Source organism: Rhamphochromis longiceps, linkage group LG2 (assembly GCF_057381845.1).
Source record: "Rhamphochromis longiceps isolate RC_006_pf linkage group LG2, R_longiceps_female_GT1.1, whole genome shotgun sequence".
NCBI lineage: Eukaryota > Metazoa > Chordata > Actinopteri > Cichliformes > Cichlidae > Rhamphochromis > Rhamphochromis longiceps.
In genome coordinates, this window is record NC_140558.1 from 14,304,260 (window position 1) to 14,327,269 (window position 23,010).

The 23,010-nt window shown below is 43.0% G+C and overlaps 2 protein-coding genes and 1 pseudogene across 5 annotated transcripts in view; 2 read left to right on the forward strand and 1 right to left on the reverse strand.

The window, feature by feature from the left end:
* Nucleotides 1-7,635, reverse strand: part of slc36a1 (solute carrier family 36 member 1) — a 38,657-nt gene extending 31,022 nt beyond the window's left edge. Inside the window, exons 1-5 of one of the 2 annotated variants that reach the window (XM_085418139.1) lie at nt 7,422-7,635; nt 5,657-5,793; nt 3,629-3,683; nt 2,842-2,932; nt 2,668-2,756 (exon numbers count right to left, since the gene is read on the reverse strand). In XM_085418139.1, coding sequence (XP_085274265.1) covers nt 2,668-2,756; nt 2,842-2,932; nt 3,629-3,683; nt 5,657-5,693 — 272 coding nt within the window. In that variant the 5' untranslated portion in view covers nt 5,694-5,793; nt 7,422-7,635. Of the gene's footprint in view, nt 1-2,667; nt 2,757-2,841; nt 2,933-3,628; nt 3,741-5,656; nt 5,794-7,421 lie in introns of both variants that reach the window. The other variant, XM_085418130.1, reaches the window with a different exon arrangement.
* A 1,109-nt stretch (nt 7,636-8,744) lies between these two features.
* Nucleotides 8,745-14,040, forward strand: atox1 (antioxidant 1 copper chaperone). 2 transcript variants are annotated; one of them, XM_085418161.1, is made up of 4 exons: nt 8,745-8,883; nt 9,125-9,200; nt 12,870-13,008; nt 13,341-14,040. In XM_085418161.1, the coding sequence occupies exons 1-3, from the start codon at nt 8,878-8,880 to the stop codon at nt 12,992-12,994; spliced, it is 207 nt and encodes a 68-aa protein (XP_085274287.1). In that variant the 5' UTR covers nt 8,745-8,877; the 3' UTR covers nt 12,995-13,008; nt 13,341-14,040. The 2 variants fall into 2 exon arrangements, with proteins under 2 accessions (XP_085274287.1, XP_085274278.1); XM_085418152.1 differs by lacking the exon at nt 8,745-8,883 and adding an exon at nt 8,902-8,970.
* Nucleotides 14,041-15,958: 1,918 nt separating this feature from the next.
* On the forward strand, nt 15,959-20,474 carry LOC146677065 (E3 SUMO-protein ligase ZBED1-like; annotated as a pseudogene). The gene is made up of 3 exons (XR_014914758.1): nt 15,959-16,042; nt 17,662-19,062; nt 19,249-20,474. The product of XR_014914758.1 is annotated as an E3 SUMO-protein ligase ZBED1-like (transcript).
* The last annotated feature ends 2,536 nt before the right edge of the window (nt 20,475-23,010 follow it).

Genomic DNA, 23,010 nt, shown 5'->3' on the forward strand with positions numbered 1-23,010 from the left:
CAGACCATAAGGTGCACGGGATTATAAGGCACATTAAGCGAAACAAAGCAGTCAGATAAATCAAACTTTATTAAACTCATTCTTCTTGCTTCCTCCACTTCTGTACCATTGATTCATTAATGTTGAATTCTCTGGCAGCTGCTCTATTCCCATGTTGTTGCAGTATATTAATGACTAACCTCGTATTGTGGATGGATTATCTCAGTTGTTCTCCTGACTGAAGTTTGGTCCGTTTACAACATCCTGCCATGCGATTGCATTTGTCTCTAACCATGAGGAACCTTAACGTTAACTTTTATAAGTGGAAAAGTGTTAGTGTTCGTCCTCCAGCTTCACTGTTTATGTTATGCTAACATAGCTGTGTCGCTAGCGATCACGTAGCACATCATTATATACCAGCTAGCCCAACTTCAGTAACCCTACAAACGTCACTGCTGTTTAGTTTCCTGTCTTTGTTTATGTTGGAAGTGATAGCAGAGCTGTACGTTTGATTTTTTTCAGAAATCTCTCAGTCAGAACATGCAATATCATGCTTAGGTAACTAGCGAAACTAGCGAGCTAACTTCCGCTAGCTTCCTGCTAACTTCTAACTCCGTTAAATGTAATAACTTTTGTTTTCATGGATGCCTGGAAGTTAAACTTTATAGTTACACCTGGTAAAGCAGCAATGCTGATCGTTTTATTAAAGATGAAAGAATTTAGACAGTTTTTAACTCTAAGTGATGCTGCAGTGTTGTTTGACCTGAAGTATACGGAGTTTAGGACCCAGATTACTCCCAGATTCAAGAGCATCTTAGTCCGACAAATACGACAATAACAACGGCCGCTTGCATGTTCTGCAAAAAAATGTGCTTTGTTGTGTATCTGACGGACAAACACCAAACCAGTTCCACATCACGGAAGTTGCACCATTTTTACAAACCAATTCTGGTTCATCAGGGCTTTGGAGCGTGATGTCACGGGGGTGGGCGTGGAAAGGATTTTGGCCCGATCCGCCATTTTGGGGGTCTAAGTAAGAAGCGAAAGCATAGCCATGGTTCGTACTTGCTGTGCGGTCGGCTGCAATGTTCGATCTTATGACCGGCACGGGAATAAGTTTGGATTGTCTTTTTATGCTTTCCCAACCTGGAAGCAACATGAAGGAGCTCATGTATCGGATATTACCAAACGAAGGCGTCTAGCCTGGATAGCAGCCATGAGACGAGCTGATATCAAGTTCTGTTACTTCTCCAGATATCAGTTGGTGTGCTCAAGACATTTTCATTCCGGTAAGTTCTAAATATGTTCACATCACACTTTATAGCTGAATAATATCATCGTTGGTGGTCTCAGAAGTTATAGAAATTGCGATCAAACATAGAATGGAGTGACTTGATTGGTTGATGTAAAGACAATAAATGAAATGAGACAGGAAGGACACAAATTGGCGTTAATAATTTACCCGATTATCAATGTGTTAACTTGCATGTACTTTACAATTATGGGCATATAATATGATAACGATATTTTAGCAGTTAAATGATAAATGTGTAACATTAATTATGGTGGGGGGTGAAAAATGGCTATTTCACTCGGTGCACTCCAGCTGACTTACTTTGACGACGTACTCAGAGTTTGGCGGCTTGAAAATAGCCAAATCTTGCACCCAGCCATTTGTAAATTGGATGTGCGCCTCCAGTGACTTGTAATTACGAAACTGGTTCGCTGTGTAAGCGCTTACTCCACAAACAAGATACGTGAAGATATCGGGTAGGACAGTGGCGGTAAGTCGTCTGGGTCTTTACTCCACTGCCGTATTTCAAATGGGTCCAGATTTGCGATGCACTCTATTTTTTTTCAAGTACCGCTGCTTCGCCTCTGGACGCAATCGGTCTCTATACCGTCCGTTTTCTTTTGAGCTGCTTTTAAGCATGTTTCTTGTCGTCGTCGTTCCAACACAGTGTGTTTGTTTTGATTTGTAGACCCCGAAAATGGAGCTGCGCTCCCACAATGCATTGCGGCGTGACGTCAACTCCAAAGCCCTTCTGTTTCACTCAACAATCGGCCATGTGCGTATGAAAACAAAGGCACTGCGCGTTTTACTCCCATTCTATCGCGATATTTCATTTTCCTATCGTTGCCTAACATTATACCGGTATTACCGTGAACGGTATAATATGGCCCAGCCCTAGTCACCGGTTCGATCCCTGGGCTCTCTGTCCTGGTCGTTGTGTCCTTGGGCAAGACACTTTACCCTACCGCCTACTGGTGTTGGCCGGAGGGGCCGATGGCGCGATATGGCAGCCTCGCTTCTGTCAGTCTGCCCCAGGGCAGCTGTGGCTACAACTGTAGCTGCCTCCACCAGTGTGTGAATGTGAGAGTGAATGAATAGTGGTATTGTAAAGCGCTTTGGGTGCCTTAAAAAGCGCTATATAAATCCAATCCATTATTATTATTATTACTTTGAGAAACATTTAAAAAAAAAAAAGAAGCTTTTATTCTGTGTATTATGTGTTCCCATCCGATCCCTGTATCGAGTGTTTGCGTTAGATGAAGAACAGGAGTGAGCTTTTATCTGAATGTGTGTGGGCTGAGGCTGTGTGGATTACGGAGGACGACGGGATGTGAGGAAATCAAACCAGATGATTGTGTTTTTGAGGGCTGAAGAGCGAGAATCGAGATACTCACTTTGCACTGAGGTGGTGGGAACACATCACCAGCAGCTTCATGCAGTGAACCGCGATGATGCCCATGACCAGAAGACTGATGGGTCCGAGCTGCACACAAACACAGACCGAGTTTGTGTGGCGTTTAAAGGCTCAGACTAATTCTGTGTCATGTGACCTTTGCAGGTATGCTTACCACCAGCCCTGCATTCTTGACAGCCAGAGGCAGACCCAGCAGGCCTGTACCAATATTCCCTTTGAGCAGGTGGATCAGAGTCTGGAAAAAACTGCAGCATGAAAAATGAAGTTAGAATCAGACCAGCCAGATCTGCACGTCCTGCATTGGTGTTACGTTCTAAGTCTAGGTGTGTCCTGAACGCAACAAATTTGCCCACCACACTCCACCCAAAACAAGAACCCAAACAATAGTATCTTTTAAAATGCTAAGCAGCCATTTATTTGCTTCAGCAGTGAGCAGTGCCAAAAATAACAAACAAAACTCCCTAATGGTCCCTACGCTTTCCTACACAAAATGAAAAACCAAACAAAAGACAATTCACTTACCTAACTCGCTACATGAAAAACAGGAGAAAACTTAATCAACAAAAATGGCGTCTCACGCCTACTAGGATGCTGCAGTGAACAATATATACAAGGTGGAAAAAAAATACTCAATTGCTACTTTACAAATCTATTTACAGCTATATACAAAACTAAGATACCAACACCACAGTGATCACAACCCATGACAAACTGAAACACAGGGCTTAAATACATAGAGGGAGCAATCAGGGAATGGACAACAGGAGGGAAACACAGCTGGGGCAAATCAGAACTGACGAGACAAGGAAGCGTAAACTGAACACACTGAGATAAGATAGACCTTCAAAGTACCACAGGAAACACATAACAGTCACGCCTAACACAAAACACTGACAACATTGGATCGTAACAATTGGACAGTCCGAAGGCATTTTACTCACGAGGTCCCCGCCTGTCCTCCTATCCTCTCGTAGTTGCGTTGGGGTCTGGACGGTCCTGGAGGAGATGGACACAGAGCGTCCAGCTCAGACGGATTTTGGTCGGACAACAAAGCTGAGACGAGAGGCAAAGAGACAAAGACGAAAACCATGTGTTTGACATCACGTGACCCTCTGATGTGTTTACCGCCCTGTCTTATGTCAGTCAGCAGTGTGTAAGCAAGCTTTCCTGCACCGTCACCTTTCACAGTGATGTGACTCCGGTTATATACACACACAGGTGTCATCCACCTCGTCATGTGACCTGACACCTACACTCTCAGTGACAAACTACAGGACCTGAAAGACTTGAAGTTGGAGAAGAAACCCTTCAGATCTGGCCGTGCATGAGGCTCGCTGCACATGACTATAAACACGGTGATAACTGAAGATCACCTGACTGCAATAAGCAGGAAGTCCTGAAGGCACACATTAGGCTCAGTGCTGTGTTTAATAATGTGGCGCTTTAGTACTTGTTCATGACTCTTATTATCCCTTCATGATAAAAACTGGAAGTACTTCCACGTGAGAGCAGAACAGCAGGAAGCTGTGAACTGAGCTGAGACACAGCGCTATAAAACTAACAGTTATAAAAGCGTCTTTAAAGATCTGAGAGCATCGTAACTACGTTCAGAGGAACCCGAGCCTTGCACTCATGAACCTGTCACCAAACACTTCTTATCTTTGCTCTTTATTTGATCTCAGACTAGCAGGTAAACTAAAAATAGCCTCAAAGGGAGGTTTTCAATTATAAATGAAAGTGGACATTATATCACCCCACCCCCACTGTATCTGCAGTCCACACATACATGCTTATTAATGCTAAGCACACACATAAAACTCTATTACTCACACAACACACACACAAGCCCGTTCAGCTATCTTAGTGAGGACCTTCATTAACATAATGCTTTCCCTAGCCCCTTACCCTAACCATCAAAAATGAATGCCTAACCTAATTGTAACCCTGACACTAAAACCACATTTTGAGCCTCAAACAGGCCTTCAAACTTGTGAGGACCGGTGAGTGTGTCCTCACAAGTGACTGTTGGTTCTCACAATTATAGCAGAATGAAGATTTCGGTCCTCACAAAGATAGCTAGACAGGAACACAAACGCACACACGCTGCAGCAGCTGCATGTGTTTAAAGTCTTTAGAAAGTAAAACCCACTTTGTGCTGCTACACTGAGGAACCATCTCTGACTTATCTAAGAACTCAGAACGACTGACGGCAGCACATCAGCGACCAACAGACACCAAACAGACAGGCGGTCACTGCCATCACACTCAAGGATTAAAACAAACTGTAGAGCAACCCACTTTCTTCAGCCTTAAACACGACCTTTAATCTGAAAATACTGATGGGAAGAAAAAAAGCTTGATTCTTTGAATTAACTAATAACTGATGACCAATCAAAATTAACATTGAAGAACATGAAGAACTACTCAGCAATGCAGAGACTGAATCAGACTCTGACGCGTTCCTTTACTGATGATGATAAAGTGACCCTCTCCGACCTTTCAGCTTTTTAAAGGAGGCAAGTTTGATTTTTGGAGGTAAACATTGTACATGTCGTCGCAGCGCATCATCTGCCTCCATCTCCTCCTATCCTTCCTTCCTCCTCTGTCACACCACCCCTCTGCATGTCTTCTTGTTCTCCTCCTGCTTGGCAACTCCATCTTCATCCTCCACCCTCACTCCTCTGCACATGCTCAGACCATCTCACCCTCTCTGACTCTGAGCTGCCTCTCTGATGGACTCGTTTCCGCTGTGTTGCTTTAATCTTTGTACCAGAGGCACAGTTACACTCGTGCCTTCCCGTGCTCCCTCCGAGCCGGCCAACAGACGGATTCTGTAGATGAAGTGAAAGCTGCTTTGATGATTCACCGTCTACCTGCCAGCTGGGATTACACATAATCCCTGTGTGACTGTGGCCCCGGCTCACGTTCGTGCGCCGTATCATTTTTAACCATCGTCCTGACTTTACTACCTTCGCCTCGGCCGTCTACGTCGCTGGACGCCATCATGCTAGGTGGGAAGGTTTGGCAGACAGCCGGGCGTCGTCTCTCCCAGCCTCACGGATCCTAATGCAGTGAGATCAGGGAGTCCAGCGTGGACGCCTGTCCACTGCAAACAGATAAGAGATAAGAAGAGAATGAGATCTGGCAGCAGCAAAACAAAAACAGAGTCAGAAACTGAGCATGCTCACAGGCTGCTGCACGAGTCCCTGAACTGGACCTCTGCACCGTGTTTGCGCTGCTGGAGCCTTCTTAATGACATTATATGACCAATAACACAGCTGCTGTGAGGTTAATCATGCTTACATTAAACAGACTTCATGACCTCCTTCGTACTCGCACAAGGTTTCAAACACACGCTTTGTTGTTTGTGTCTGATGGCTTTCGGAAGAAAAGCCGAAAGAGGTTTTTAGGGGACAATTCTGAGGCTTGACTTCTCCTGGCACTTCCTCTTCAGAGGAGCGTGTTTCCCAGCAGCGGTTCACCAAGTGTGGCCAAAGTGTCGCCATCAGGAGCGACTCAGCATTTTTTTGTTAGTTTTTTTTTTTTTTTTTTTTTTACAGCGAGTCATGACACGAGAGGCCTGAACAGCACAGCGCATAGTTTCTGCACTTAAAACAGCATCAGCAGCTCAATGTGGGCTTTTATTTCACTATGTAACAGAAAGGTTCAGTCCTGCAGCATTGCTTCTCGCCTTTGTGCTCCCACACAGCTGCTTTATATTCCAGGCTTCACCCGCAGAACAAAGCAATCAGTTATTAAATATCCCATTTCGAAGGTGCTCATCTTCAAGTACCTTCATAACTGAACTCTCTGGCCTAAAAGCAGTCAGCGTGACATTCAGCTGTTGTTGGGTGATATTTGTAACACTGTGCATACAGCTGATTCAAAGCCTCCTCGGCCGGCTGAGCTGACAAATGAGCGTGTTTTTATTTCACACCAATAATCAAATTGGAAAGTATATAAATTAAAATGTCGCCCAGGTGAGCAGGAAGTGATTTACCTGAGCAGGAAACACTGCTGAGTTATAAAGATTCATTCAGCCATTCTCAGAAACTACGATTAGACGTTACTGATCGAGCTCGTCCTGATGCTTAGGTGTGTCCCGATGCTCTCTCTCTTACACTCTGGTTTAATCTAATGGCCAATGATCATCATCAGCGTGTGTTTGTCAGGTAAATGTGACACGGAGCCTGCTGCTGTGGAACACTGTGTACATTGATGGCTGAGCAACATGAAATGAGCTCGTTATCTCACGTGTTTATCTCATCTGCAGAGAAGAAGCCTTTATATATTTACCTACAAACAGGAGGAGGTTTAAAGTGCACCTGTGCAGATGTTGACCCCAGCTGCTCTTCAGAAACCGCGCCAGCCGAGTTGGCGTATTTGTCATGTTTATTTACTTTCTGGTATTTTCTTTTTCTTCTGTTTTCGTCCTCTGGGCCTCGCGTTAAAACAGATATGAGCTGCTGTGTGTTTTACTGTGCAGGTAAACCGTGACAGCCCCAGCCCGAGCCCCCCGGTGCTTTAACGGCAGTCAGCGCGATAATCGCATCATTTTAAACTGTCAACGGACACAGACCCGGCGGGCATTCCCGCCATAAACACAATAAACGAGCCCACGGTCCCGCAAAACCGGCTGTGGACGGAGGGTTAGCTGTTAGCCATAGTTAGCTGTGTGCTGCGGTGCCATTTTCGGAGTAAACAACGAGCCGCGGCAGCAGCGGCCAGCCTTACCTCGCAGACACCGCGCGGACTCGGTCCTCCTGGCCTCGTTATCAGCTCTCAGTCCGCCGCAGGCCGCTTTATTTTCGTATCGTGCTCATGGTGGCGAAGCAGCACAGATTGAAGGCAAAGCGGGACTGTACTCTGTCGGGCTCGACTCTCCAACAGACAGCCAGCGGTGTGGTCACATGACATTGTCGAGAGGGACGGTCGTGGCCTTCGACGTGATCCCGTTGCCATAGATACGGATTATAATGTCGTGGCGGTTGGTAAACCATTTTATTTTATTTTATTATTTATTGGTTTAATCTTTTTTTCTCAGTTTTCTGTTACCATTTGCGCAGTCCTGTATGTTCACTTCTACACAATAAAATAAATAAATAAGCCACCCAGCACATCAGCTGTTCTCCTTGTTACCATCTGGCAGACGTTACAGGAGTCTGTCTGCTCGGACTACAAGAGTTAAAAACAGTTTGACCACCAAGCCATACGACACCTCAACCACAACACTTAAACACACACAACACAGTCCACAGGACGCACTCAGAAGCTACCCTGCAGCTTCACAAGTACTCTGTTTAATCTGCACTGGTCACTCCACTTTATTGTTGATATTCATATTTAAAAAGTCTATTTATTATTTTATTATTTTATTTTATTATATTTTCTTCTACTGTACCGTGCTGCTGAGTGACTGCTGCTCGTCAAACACATTTCATTGCAATGTTGACCCTGTGCTAACGTGCATATGACAAATAAAACTGAAACTGAACTGAAATGAATAAAATCACGAGTTTTACGTGAGCTTATCGAAAGGAATACGATTACGTAGACTAAAACGCTCTGTTCTCATATTCTCAAATCTGCTTTCGGATTCATTGGGCTTTTATTTTGGAAACTCGTTTAAGGATTTAGGTTCGCTTGCTGTGTGCACCGGGGTAGCTAGGACAAGGTAAAGACTATCTCTGAATCGAGGAGCTTTCACAGTCTTACTACGTTATGATTGCAGACTTCTCCAACTCTCTGTAAATGGTACTCATGGCCTCTGATCAATCAGTGGTTGTTAGTCATTGGTCACGACAGTTTGCATATTAATCATCAACTTTTTGGGATTACAATAATGCAGTTTGTTTTTAAATTTTTTTTTATTATTATTAAACTTGTTCAGCTTACTCAACCAACCTATTTAGCCAAGTGAAACTAAAAGTGTACCGTTCATGTTAAAATAAAAATATTTTTGATTAAAGGGTTATTTTATGTATATTAGATATAAACATTGTGAAAACGGTCTTGAAAATCTTGAAAATCTGGTATTCTTAACCCGGATATCCGGTATTTGTTGTGCTAACTGCAGCTAGCTTGCGGCTAAACAGCAGTCCCATCCTGGGAGTATTTGGAGCCGTGTAGTTACGTGGAGGCAAAAGTCTACATCGGTCTGTTCGCCGGGTTAGGACACGTCACTTCAGACATGACTGTAAGGTTTTAGGGGAGATTTATGCAGTTTTGTCGGCGTGAAGTTTAACGTTAGTCCGTAGCTGCTTTCTAAATGTCCGTGCACAGGGTACAGGAGTGTTCTTGTTCTGAAGTAGCTTTAAACCATAACCGGGGGCTCTTGCAGCTGCTCTGCTCGGCTTACTTTGTTGTGAATGTGGTACATGTTTTAGGAAATGAGGTGTGGGGTTCACTTTAACCGGACTTTGATGTGTGTCTGACAGAAGCACGAGTTTGAGGTGGCCATGACGTGTGAGGGATGCTCAGGAGCTGTTACCAGGATCCTGAACAAGATGGGAGGTGAGGCTGATCGTTCAGTTTTATTTATACAGAGTCCTCTCATAGCAGCAGTTAGTTTATACTGGAGTGGAGAGACTCCAGTATAAACGGAGCAATCATACACTTGGCATGTGAGGCTCATGCAGACGGTTATGGTTTTCACCTGACTCTCTGCAATTATTATTGGATTGGGTAATTATCTACATTTTTCCTGGAGCTTTGTAGAAAGTTAAAGCATTTGGAGGATCACCGCCTCACAGTGTTAGCTCTGCTGTCACAGGAGCGATGAGGAGATTAAAGTATTGAGCAGAGTTAGGGCTGCTCGATTATGGCAAAAATGATAATCACGATTATTTTCACTGAAATTGAGATCTTGATTATTTGACGATATTTATTTAACCCTTTAAGACCTACTATAGAACCAAGTCCGCCAGAGCTTATATTATATTTTTACATGCTGTAGTGCCATTTGTGGGAGCATTTCAAGTTGCTATACATCAATACAACTGTTATAGCCCATATTTTAATAATATGTATGCATTAAGTCAGTAATTAATTACATTAATTACATTAGTAATTACATTAATTGCAAAAAAGTGCAATAAACTACAAAAAAATTGAAAATGTTTTTTTTTTTACATATATTGGGGAAATTTAAGAGGCTTATTCCTCAAAACGTTAAATACAAAAAAGTTGCAAAAAATAGTTTACAACAACAGGAAATTTATTTTGAGTGTCTTCATAGTTTTATTTTGGAGATACAGCAATTTTTATATACTGCAGGAAAAACAAAAAACAATCCTATGATGCAAATTTGCAAAGAAAACAGCAGGTGCATCAAAATAAACTATTTCCAGCAGTGCAATTCGAGTTCTAAGCATCCCAGAAACTATTCAGAAAAGTCAAACATGACTTATAAAAACACCAGTATAGGCTTTTAAGGCCTACAAGTAAAAAACTACATTTTCCGCGAAAAATGACGTCACTTCCGGTGTCTGTCAGGAAATGGCGGACATGCGATAGTTCGTGTTGACGTCTTTTTCAGTGTGGGAAGTGTTACGAACAGCTGATCGGATCGGCAAAGCCTGTTTCTGGAATATTATGATTTTGTTCTTGCAAGCGCTTTTTATGCAATTTTTGCAAAGCTTTATGTGGAAGGAAACCGTGACCGAGGACAAGCTGATGGCACAAGATGTAAGTACAACTCCTCTGGTTTCATATGCAAAACAAATTATTGCGCTAGCTTACGCGGTTCCAGTTCTACGGGGATTTAAAGGGTTAACAATAACAATGTATTGAATAATGACTTTAAAAAATAATATAAAATAGTGTGCAAATACTGATAACAGTGCAAATGTTTGCAATATAAAAAATAAATGAAAAATGTAAACATCTATGTTTAGTGAACTTTGCAGTGTTGCTCTGTGGTGCAGCTATGACACCGTAGCAAAGTTTACACACTATGTCTACTTGATCCACGTCTGACTCCGCGAACCCATAATGTTTCCACAGCACTGAAGTTCGTTTGTTTTTTTACCTCTCTTTTCAACCAACTGCAGTCACTCTCCTCTCCAAATAACTTCTGCTGAGCTTTCCGAGCTTTCCTCGGGTCCTCTTAACTCATTCACGGCTGGCAGTGAAACACAACAAGACTTGCACCACATTTTTGTCTCACTGCGCAATCCCTTACGTGCGCAAACCCTGCACCTCCTTGCAGGTCTACTTTTACTGCTGGTGGGCTTCAGTTCAACTTACGTTGAATGAGTTAATTAGGGGTGGGTTTTTATAATCGATTTATCGATTAAAATCGATTCTGGCTTGGATAACGTAAAATCGATTCATTAAAATCCTGAATCTATTTTTTAATATAAATTTATTTTGCCCGAAATGCCAGAATCTCAGGTGAGAGATCACAAAATTTCAACAACCACCAAACAGCTAAGACAGTAAATGAGAGCAGGAACACGGATTCTGCACAAAGACGTAAACACACAGCGCGGACCCGCGGATCAGAATCAGTGAGATGTTGCCTTTCTCAGCTGACGGTTGGGGCTGAAAGCCGACAGCTCGCTGATTCTGATCCGCGGGTCCGCGCTGTGTGTTTATGCCCTTTTTGCGCTTATCATAAAGCTGTTAGTTTTATAGTTTATACTGACCGAACCAGCAGCAAAAGAAGATCCAAACTACGCTTCACATAAACATCGTCATGAATTCCCTCTTACTTTTGCTGTTTTGCTTCCACCACCCCATATGGAAAAGATATATATATATATATATAAATCTTATAAAGTTTTTATCTGTCTTTTATGAAACTTGTATGAAAAGCATACAAGAGTGAAAACACATATAAGATCCCTTTAAAAAATTATATAATGAAACTTGTATGTTTTGTATACTTACTAAAAAAATATATGAAAGTAATGAGAAAGTGGCGACTTTCATGAGTAAATCATGTAAGCCTTATATGATTTATATATGATTTACGCATGAAAGTGGCCACTTTCTGCCGTTGTTTACAGCGCTGTCGGCCGACGTTTTTTTTTTTTTTTTTTTCGTTTTAAATACTTCTGAAAAGAAAACCTAATTTCTGCTGTTCAATACTGAACAAATTTAAACTTTTTAAAATTATGCAAAATGCAAAACGCTTAGCCGTGTCTGTAATAAAACCGCTGTAACTTCAGAGGTAATGTTCATATGTTGATTAATGGTTTTCTTTCGTTTTTGATGTACTGCAGAATATTTGTATAAAATCCCAGGCCAGGAAAACCTTCATGTTTTTCTGTGTTTTATCTTCAGCTACTTTGACACAAAGGCATCTGCTGTGATGCTCACACCTTTGGTAAAGTCTTGGAGTGTCAGCTTCCTTTATATAGGTACAAAAATATGTAAATGTACTGATCTGAATTATAATATTTCTGACTGTCAACATTTCACAGATTCAAATCGAATTGAATTGAATTGAATCGATTCTAGAAATCAGTGATGATACCCAGCCCTACTCTTAATTGTTGTGATGCGTGTTCGAAATGCAGAGAGGTGCGCTCGATTTGCCACACGGGGCAGCGCGAGAGTAAAGCACGAGGGAGGGGCTAATAATCGGCTCAGTCATTTTTAATGATCATTGAAAGCCCAGATCGTAATCGTGATTAAAATTCGATTAATTGAGCAGCCCTAAGCAGAGTCAGGGATATGCTGGGGGGGGGGGGGGGTAGATGTGAAGGGAACGTTCAGGGTCACCTGGTCCAGCCCTAACTATATGCTATGAAAGTTTGAAGCCTAATCTTAAAGGTAGAGAGTTTGTGTGTCTCCTGAATCCAAACTGGGAGCAGCTCAGCTACGTGCAGTGATGACATTTAACTCTTTTCCCCAAAAGCAGCCCTTTTTGTGCTGACCCGAGCAGTTTTCCTTACTGCATGTGCCCATCAGAAGTTAGTGAAGGTGGTCTCAGCCTGTGCAGCAACCATTGCAAAAACCAGAAGCATGTTTTGTCCTGTCTGTTACAGAGGATCCAGTTCCTCACGTTCGGCCCACAGGTCCCCTGATGCTGCTGTTTTCCTTTTAGCCTCGTGTGACTCAATGATCCAAGTATCACTTCTGTTTTTACAGCACGTCCTCCCATCAGTGGAAATGCTGACTGTTTTAGGGAGGCAGAGACATCATGTGATTTTGTTTTTATGTTCCTGTTCCCAGATGTGAAGTTTGAAATTGACCTGCCGAAGAAGCTGGTTTGGATCGAGTCTGACAAAGACGTGGATGTTCTGATGACGGCGCTGCAAAAGTCCGGAAAGGAGGTCAAATACAACGGCACGAAGTGAAGGACCTGCACCAGGTGACCCGGAGCGTTTATAGTCCTCGTGTTTTCTGTAGATTGATGTTTATGACGGCCATAAAGTTCCTGTAAATCTGCAGCTTCGTGCTGAGTTTACTGCATGCAGGAACATATCAGGGACACTATCTTCTTCCAGCAGCTCACAGAAACGTTAACAGGAGAGCGCGCTCCATCGGCTGACTTTAACCTTTGTGCACATTTAGAGGATGTTTATCTTCTGCTTGTCTCAGATCCCCCAACACTTCATTCAGAGTCACATCACAATTAATAGAGTTACACTTTTATTTTTTCATATTTTTTTAATGCAAATGTCTTTTTTTGTCTTGCTTTAGGAAATAATTCTTGCTGCTGCAAACTGAAGATTTAAGATGAAATTCAAGTTAAAGTCTGAGACCCTCAGTGAGTCTGCACCCCCTCCCATCCAGCTGTCACGCACAAACACCCCCCCCCCCCCCCCCCCCCACACACACACACACACACACACACACACACCCCCACACACACACACACGCACACACTTGATGCAGACAGGAAGTGTGCCTCCTCTGACCTCCTGAGTTACAACATCGTCCTCACACAAACCTGCCGAGCGTAATCATCTCCAAACCTTTACCTTCAGGCTGTAAATGAAAAAAGGAAAAAGCAGCATCTTAGATTTAGTTTCAGCTATGTGATGATGACGATGATGATGACAATAATGATGACGATGATGATGATGACTCCATTTCCTGGGGTGTAAATGATGAAACCTGTTGGCTGTGTTTGCTGAACCTGTTTTATTAAATTTGTTGATTTTATTCATAAAAAGACCATTTGAAGCTTTGCTGTGTGAGGATATTTGGAGCTCTGCACCATGTGGGGGTGAGGGTGGGACCACCTGCTGCACCTCCCCTCTGCTCTTCGACACTACAGTCTATTCTCTGCTGTTTTCATGGTTTTTAGGAATGTAAGGAGCTCTCCTCCTCGCCCGCTGTCTCCATAATGCTCAAATGTCTCAATGCTGGAGAAAATAAATCATTTCTGTCTTCAGTACGTCAGACTTTATTTCCAGAAAAACACTGTCTACAAAATATTGTCTCTGTTCAGCATACAAATGCAAATATCCTAAAATTATCTTTTTTTAAACTGTAGGTTGTGTAATAGTCTGTACTAACCTTTGACCTCAGATATGCTCTGTCCCACTGCAAGGAAATCTTAAAGGAACAGTGTAAAATTTCACCACCTGCTTGCAGTCAGCTGAATTCTGTTTTCTTCCCCCTCCCTCTCCATTGCATGATCCTAGCTAGAGTGGCCGCTGTAGGACAAACGTGTTAGTGACCAAATAGCTCAAAATTATTAAATTTAGTCTGTGCCCATAAAGCAGGGGTGGGGAACTCCAGGCCTCAAAGGGCCTGTGTCGGCTGATTTAAATGGCTGAATAACCTCCTTAACATGTCTTGAAGTTCTCCAGAGGCCTGGTAATGAACCAATCACTTGATTCTGGTGTGTTTTCACCCAGGGTGAGATCTAAAACCTGCAGGACAGCATCCCTTGAGGCCTGGAGTTCCCCTACCCCTGCTGTAAAGTAAAAGTATTTTTATACAAGTTTTATTTTAACATAGCTGAACAATAAAGCACTAAAAAATGACAGATATGGTCAGTTAAACATACTGCAGTATTTTATGGCTTGGTATGGTCACTCTGGCCGCTGTTCATCATTAGTGAGTGTACTCGGATACAGTGAGTCGGGGGTTTCTGTGGAAGGCTGTCAGTCTGCTGGGACCTTACTGACAGATGCCATCAAACACCTTTAGGATGAACTAGAACACAGATTGTGACTCGGTGCTCTCATCCAGCATCAGTGTCTGAGCTCACAAAGGCTCCTCTTGCTGGGCAAAAATAACAGACACCGAAATCTTATAGAAAGCCTTCACATAGTGGAAGCTGGTACAGGTTAAGGCTCCTGTCAGTGGCCTGGTCTGTAATCACACACTCACATTTAACTGAAGCACCAAATAAATGATTTGTTCTTCCACAAATCCTGTAATGTCGACAAAAAGTGGACCGGCCAGTGAGCAGACCTCTGTCTGCTGAGACTGATTAACTTAGCTTGTTCTCTCATGTGGGTAAAACCATTGTATTGCAAACGGTTATTGGGGAGGGAGCAACAACAATAATTCTGTTGTTTCTGCAGTAATTGTCTCTGAGCAGGGAACTGAGGAGTGAGCAATCTCCTCTTCCATGACTTTGATGTTCTCTGCAGCATCACAGAAGGACTTTCATCTTGTTTTTAACGCTGCTCAGAGACCTCCACCTTTATCAGAACTTTAATCTGGACCCTCTTATGATTCACGATTGTTTAAGAGGAAAGGAAACTGGTTCATAACGAGAGCCACGGCCTAAGGCGTCACATAAAAACAACAGACAGACAGAATTTGACATGTGTGAAAGCAGACAGTTTGTTGGTTTGCTGACACGTCACCACAGAAGTCACGGTTATATTTGCACTCGCTGTAAACTGAAGGTGGGAAGCCGTTCTTACAACTCAGCCCTTCAGCCAGCAGGGGGAGCGGTGTGGCCACGCTCTTCCGCCTGAGGAGCTCCCGGCCGTGTCAGGGACAGAAGACGAAAAGTGCCTCAGACCACAGAGCAGGTCAAAGAAAGTGCTGAATGAGAAAAGCTGATGGTTAACTCTGGATTCTGTGTGGCCTCGGTGTCTATCACAGACAGATTCTCTCCTGTGCTCAGTCAGGTCAGTCGTATTTATTCAGCCCAACAAGACAAAGATCCAGAAAACAGAAGACAAGCATTAAAACAGACACAGAGGCAGATACGACTGTACACTGATACCACGAACACTCCCTGAGTGTTTGATGTTATTTTTATTTTTTTTATAAAAACCAAGCAGAAGATTTAATTTGAGTCTTTTCTCACTGAAGCATGACGTCTGTGGATCATAATGTCCACAAACATGGACGATGACATCATCGTTAATGGGAGGAGCTCAGAGGAGCCCAGCCCTGCCGGATATCTGTGTGTTAGAGAGATTAGTCCAGTAAGATGAAGAGTGTTCTTACCCGGGCAGCACCCAGGTGAGCAGTGAGGCCTTTACCAGTTCTCTCCAGGACAGCTGGAGCAATTCAAAGGAGACAGCTAAGAATCTCTGACCAGGTAAGACTGGGAGCTGTTCAGAAGCCAGGAAAACAAAATGTCAGCAAACTTGGCCACAGACGACAGTCCGGCTGTGTGTTGCTGGTCCTAAAGTATAGGTGAGGGATGACCTGGATGAAGACAGGTGAGTCTGCTGAAGAGCGGGACCTGGGAGGCCCCACCAGCAGGCGGAGCCCAGAGCAAACCCAGCTCACCTTTACCTGCGGAGCAGTATGAGAACACAGGAAGGCCTCGTACCTCGTCCAGTTTTATTTAATGAATGGGGATGTTAAACATGGATCCTTTTTTATTATCTTCTTCTTCTTAAACTCTGTTGACTGCTTGGTTTCAGGCCTCTTGACTGAACTTTGCCAGTTGTAAGGGAGTTCTTCCCACCATCACCAGGTGATGCTCACAGCGAATCAATCTGATGGAGCTTTGAGGTTGATGTTAATTAGTGCTATGCAAATAAAACTGAACTGAAATGTGAAATATACTTGAAAATGATTGGATGTAGCCTCACAATAATGCTGTCAGCTTTAGCTCAGCGTATGCCATAAACACACACACATACACACACACCTGTCCGCAGGTAAACAGTAACAGGTAATTTATGTGTGTGTGTGTGTCCTATGGTTTGGGCTGAGGTGGGGTTGGGTGTAGTTATTGCTGTCACGTCCTGTCCCGGGCGCCAAAGCAAACAGAAGCATCAGCAGGAGGTTACAGACAGTCGGGGAAATGTGCAGTTTGACAGACGAGAGCAAACAAGCAGTCCGGCCTGTGGCTTCGCATCTCTCTGGGAGTCCCTGCCGTATATTTCCTCCACGTTTGGTGGAAATTCATGTGGACCGTTGCCCAGAATTCATACGCCGGGAAACGTAAAGTACATGGATGTGAGCTAACACCATCCTCCCACAGCACAGCGGAACAGAAACAGGTGGAGGTAGCGACAGCGAGTTATCTGCAGAGGTTTGTGTGTGATGAAGTGAGACAGAGCCAGTATTTTAAAGTGTCAGAAATTGACAATCAGAAATTGACACGAAAAGCTCTTTAATATTTTCACTTAGGAACGTCACCTGCATCTTTAAGCTTTGAAAAAAAATGAAAAAAAAGAAAGAGTCTGTTTTGCAGCTGTTGCTACAAAATTGTCATTTCATGTCAAACTGTTATTTTTGGATTTTTCATAGATTCAACAAAAGAAATGTGAACAAATGATGAAAACACCGGTTAATAGGGATGTAAGAAAATATCGATACAACGAAATATCGCGATATTTCGCGCAATGATACTGAATTGATATTTAAAATCAGTGTTATCATTTTTTTTAATTGAAAAATGACATGCATTTACTGTTTATTTCTTTTGTATGTTGGAATTCAAACTCCGGCCACTGGTTTGCAGTTTTCACCGCCTTTACTATAACGTAAAAACGAGGTCTCACGATAACTGTAGAAGCGTCTAGTTTGCCAAAAGAACGAAGTAGAACAGTCAGTGGACGTGTGTGATGCTAGCTAACTGATACAGCCGGCCCCCGCAGCTTTCAAAGCTGATGTGTGGACTTATTTTGGATTTAGGACAAAAGAAGGCAGTAAAGACTATGACAAGAGCTATGCAGTCTGTAAAATCTGCACCGCCAGAGTCAAATATTCCGGTAACACAACAAATTTACGAACACATGTGTCTAGACACCATAGCGACGTAGCGTCAAATGCTAATTTTAAAACGAAACGAGGTGATCCCTCTCAACGGACAATTGAAGAAGTTAACTTTTCGAAACTACCAGCAACTTCAACTGCAACAAAAATAATGCAGTCAGTACTTGTTTTTATTTGCAAAGACATGCGCCCTTTGAGTGTTGTGGAGAATAAAGGATTTCGTAATATGATTAAAACGCTGGAGCCCCGTTACACCGTTCCTTCTCGACAACACATCACGGACATCGCTCTGCCAAAAGTTGTACCAAGAAGTCGAAGCGACAGTGCTGGACTCTCTCAGCTCGGCTGAGACAGTTGCTCTGACATGCGACGCTTGGACTTCGAGAGCTACTGAATCGTACGTAACTGTTACAGCACATCACATAACGGACCAGTGGAACCTTCAGTCTCATGTACTACAAACCCGAGCCATGCATGACAGTCACACAGGTGAGCACATTGCAGCGTTACTAACTGACGCTGAATGGGGATTGAACGCAAAGGACCTTGTTGTTGTTACCGATAATGCACCAAACATGGCTCTCGCGGCTAGACTTGCAGGCATGACGCACATACAATGTTTTGCACACAGTCTGAATCTCGCCTCACAGAAAGCACTGAAAATACAATCCGTGGTGCGACTTCTCGGGAGGATCCGACGTGTAACAGCCTTTTTCAGGCGCAGCACCACAGCCAGCAACCAGTTGAAGCAGAAACAGTGCCTCCTTCAGCTACCAGCTCACAGATTGATCACGGACATAATTACAAGATGGAACAGCTCCTATGATATGATAGAACGATTTTTAGAACAGCAACCAGCCATCTGTGCAGCTCTGCTTTCTGCAGAAGTTAGGAAGAGTGAAAAAGAAATTTTCACATTAAGTGAGTCTGACATCACATGTGCAGAAGAAGTTGTCAGGGCACTCAAGCCTATGAAGGACGCCACCCTGGTGATGTCAGAGGAGAGTATGCCAACCCTGCTCCTCTTCATGCCAAGCTTGTGATGGGTGCACAAGAAAGTGTTGATGATACACCGATAGTAAGGGACATTAAGACTGCCATAGCAGAAGATCTGGGAAAGAGATATGTAAATGAAAGGGAGACACTATGGATGGCATCAACTGTTGATCCTCGGTTTAAGGACCTGCCCTTCCTGTCTGAAGCAGAGACCAGTGAGACCTATTCCAGACTGTTGGACACAGTGGTGACTGTGATAAAGAAGGAAGAAAATGTAAGTAAATAAATTAATTTATTTGGAAAAATTCAACTGAAGTTATAAGCAAGTGAATAAAGTAAAAAGAAAAAAAAATGCATATTGATGACATTTGTCATCAAATATTAGTGAAAAACAGGGTGAATCTTGGATTTGAATTTTGACTTTCTGACATTAATACTATTTGAATTTAATGTTTTTCAGCAGCAAAAGAATGAGGAGACTGACAAACAGGTGGAGGAAGAGAATGCCACAGAGGAGGCTCATCACCCACATATCAAAGACAACTTTGACTCCATCCCTCGGCCACCCCTAAAGAGACAGAGGACCTCATGTGCATTGGTGGACTTGCTCGGAGCTACGTTTGCCTCTACTAGTGACAATACTGCACCAAAATCAGAACATGATGTTGCTGCAGCTGAGATCAAGAGGTATAGAGATGAGACCCCTTTGCCTCTCACAGGAAATCCTCTCAGTTGGTGAAAGGACCATGAACAGGAATACCCTCAGCTATCCAAAGTAGCAAGAAGTTTCCTATGCATTCCTGGAACAAGTGTCTCTGCAGAGAGAGTTTTCTCCTCTGCAGGAGACATAGTAAATGCACAGAGAAGTGTCCTGAGAGCTGACCATGTCGATCAGCTTGTATTCCTGCACAAAAATCTGGAAATTGAAAAATAAACACTGAGAAAACACTACACATGTAAAATCTCTGATATGAGAATGTTTGACATTTTGGTTGAGTCTCATAAGCACTTTTATTTAGATGAGTAAATTCCTTTTTTCAGGTTGTACTAAAAGTGTTCCATTGATGGACACTGCAGAGCTGTACTTTATTTTATTAAGACTTAATTGTAATAGCACTTTACATTTTTTGTTAATGTTTACTTGGATGGATTCTTCAAGCAATTTCATTTTTGATTTATATTTGTTTATGTTAAGGTCACATAAAAAGTACTTTGTTTTGATGCTCCATAGAGCAGTTTTTGGATAAGTATTTTACAATCATAGTACTTAGAAAGACTTCAGTGTTACATGTTTACTTTTTTCATGTTAAAAAATACTTGATATTTCAGTAAAGTAGTTTTTGTTTGTTTATTTGACATGACTTCTAATGAGGCAGATGTGAATTTCTCCATTCATTTTGAACTTAGAGAGTGTTTTTGTTTCAGATGTTTCATGTCAAGCATTAAACAGTTTGGACTGTTTACTGTGAGTTTTCCTAATTAAATTTAGTCCTACTAAACACAAATATCGTCTGGCTTTTAGTATTGCAATATATCGTATCGTCTACCCTGTATTATGATACATATTGTATCGCCAGATTCTTGCCAATACACACACCCCTACCCGTTAAACAACAAAACTAACAAACCAGTGAGCGATGCCACTCAAACCAGGCTCACCCTGGCCGGGTAAGACCCATCAAACAAAACACAGCGTGGAGGAGCACGGAGGAGCACGTGCTGCCTCATCCGTCTCCAAGAAAATCCGCCAATACAACGTTGTGCGATATTTGCGTCTGCCGTGTTTTGGATCGCAGATAAGACAAAGATGAGGGTCCTAGTCTCCTATCTGCATTCCAAAATTAACATAGTCCCCAAATCTGGATCAGGGACCTTGATCAGAATGTGGATTATCTAGAATTCCCGTCATCATCCCAATAAGCTCACGCAAACACAAACACAGTCAGAGAGTGGCAGATTACAGCTGGAAGACAGATAAAAGCAGGAGAAACAGACATGTGTGCATGAAGTGTGTGAGCTTTGATCTGATAGCAGAGAGCAGCCACCACAGACGACGTCTTCAGAGGAGGATTTGCCCATGGCTGCTGATTGTAGCCACAAAATGACGAACACAAGCCTGAGCACGCTCAGTGGCGTAAATGTGAATAACTTGGACAGACATTCAGCAGCAGCTCTTTGTGGCCTCATGCTTCTGCGGAAACATTCTGCAGTTATTATATAAGCTCAGATAGCTCAAACACTCAAACGCATCCACCTTCATGTGTTTTATTTTGAAAAAGAGGACTGTGATTTTACCTGCCAACCACTCAGTTTGGCTGCTTCAGCCCAACCAAACACATCTCATAAAAGCTGCTTTACTTTAGTAGAATTTGATCTGAAGCATCTCAGGATTCATCACATAAAGTCAGAACACTTTATAAAATATGCTACAACCATCATCCAGTGTCCATGGTAGCCTCCTGCCACAGTTACACTGTTAATCTGCATAAAAATGGCTCAAAGACGTTATAATGGTTTACAAACAGAACCAGGTCTGTGCTTGCTAAAAGACTGATTCTAAATCCTCCTGTAGTCTGTAGTCAGTAATTTAACCTGTGATCGCAGAGGAGTTAGGAAAGGTGGCCTCTAAGCCCACTTGTTCTTTTTACTGACGCTCATGCCTGTGTCTGAGTGTCAGGTGTGCCGGTGCCTTCACTCTGAGGAGATACAGATGTGCACAAGTGACCACCCACGAAGTCGACAGGACACCAAACTGAGCCCAGGCGAGAATTCTGCTGCACTCATCTGAGCGTTCTGTCCCTCTGAGCTTCCAGGACATATTGAAACTAAAGTAAAGTAATGAACACAGTCTTAGTTATTTAATTATCTTAATTATGCAATAAAATCTCTCTATCTGAACCATGAATTAAAGCAGCAAAAGCATATAGCAGGAAGAGTATGAGGTAGCAGACTGCTGTGTGCTTACACTTGAAAGCCTTTAAACTTTTACTGCACGCCTCAAATCCAAGCCTCTGATGTGTGTGTGTGTGTGTGTGTGTGTGTGTCCGAGGTTTACACGTCACCAAACCGTCTGCTGCAGCCTCAGCTCTGGCTCAGCTGTGCAGGGAGAAATCACCTCATTCCTCACTGACTGTGTCGTTCACATCGTCTGTGATGGATTCAAACCCAGAAGTCTTCTTTTGGGATCTTCACAAGAATTTAAAATGAGTTTAATACAGATTAAAATGGATGGTGCACCATCATACCTGCAGAGGATTTCCTAAACCTGAGCTTAAACTACGCTCTGAGACTTGATCAGCGGGTTTTAGCTGGTTTAAATCCTCGGTTTATATTAAATGTGCAGTAGTAGTATAGTTTGATGTTCTGGATGGATGCTTGAAATGCGACAGAGCATCACGATTTCCTCAAAAACCAAATCAGTCCCACTGCGTCACCAAGCCAAACCAAAACCATGATGGAGGGCTGCAGGCTGTAATTACAGGACAGCCGATGAGCTCAGTGCCTCAGCGCCGGGACTACAGCCCAGGCCTCTACAGGATACGCTGTCGCCCACTGAAGGTGTCCACAACCATCCCCACCCGGCACAAACCAAATAACCTGAAGGGGGAAACGCGAATGCTGGTCCAGGCACACATGCTCAGTCCACACATGCATTTAGATGAAGAAAGGAGTGAAAATATCTGCTTCAACTGGCTTTTCACAGCTGAACTCGGGACGGCAGACTGATCGATTTTACAACATAATGAGACATGAATTTATTGGTGATTTAGACTAAAGAGCAATGCAGGAAGACTGCAGCAAAAACAAACATAACACTGTGAAAGAGTGATGGGTGTAGTTCAAACTTCACTTTAAAGAGCTGTGATTAGCTCGTCTGACAGTTAGCGATCTTCTCATGAGCCATGCTACTGTTAGCAGCTCTTGTTAGCATCTTTCCATGTCTGATTTCCTGATGAAACCGCAGGAGTCACGTCTCCTCCAGGGTCAGAGCGGGGAGCTTGGGTTAACTACTCTACTCTGAGCAGCACGGTTGATCTGATATCCTCGTGTTGGTGTTGTTCCCAGATCATCATACTAAATGTTGTTCCAGGATCAACATTGCAAGTGACCAATCAGAATGTTGTGACGTCATACTTTTTCGACTTCGGGAAAAACCGGCGTAAAACAAAAAACTGTACTTAAGCTGCGTGAAACCGCCTCTGTCCGCCGATCAACGGACCCT

Excerpts from the sequence above, each read along its gene's own strand:
- atox1 (XM_085418152.1), top strand. Across the intron at positions 9,201-12,869 it reads GATCCTGAACAAGATGGGAG|ATGTGAAGTTTGAAATTGAC; the intron begins GTGAGGCTGATC and ends TCCTGTTCCCAG.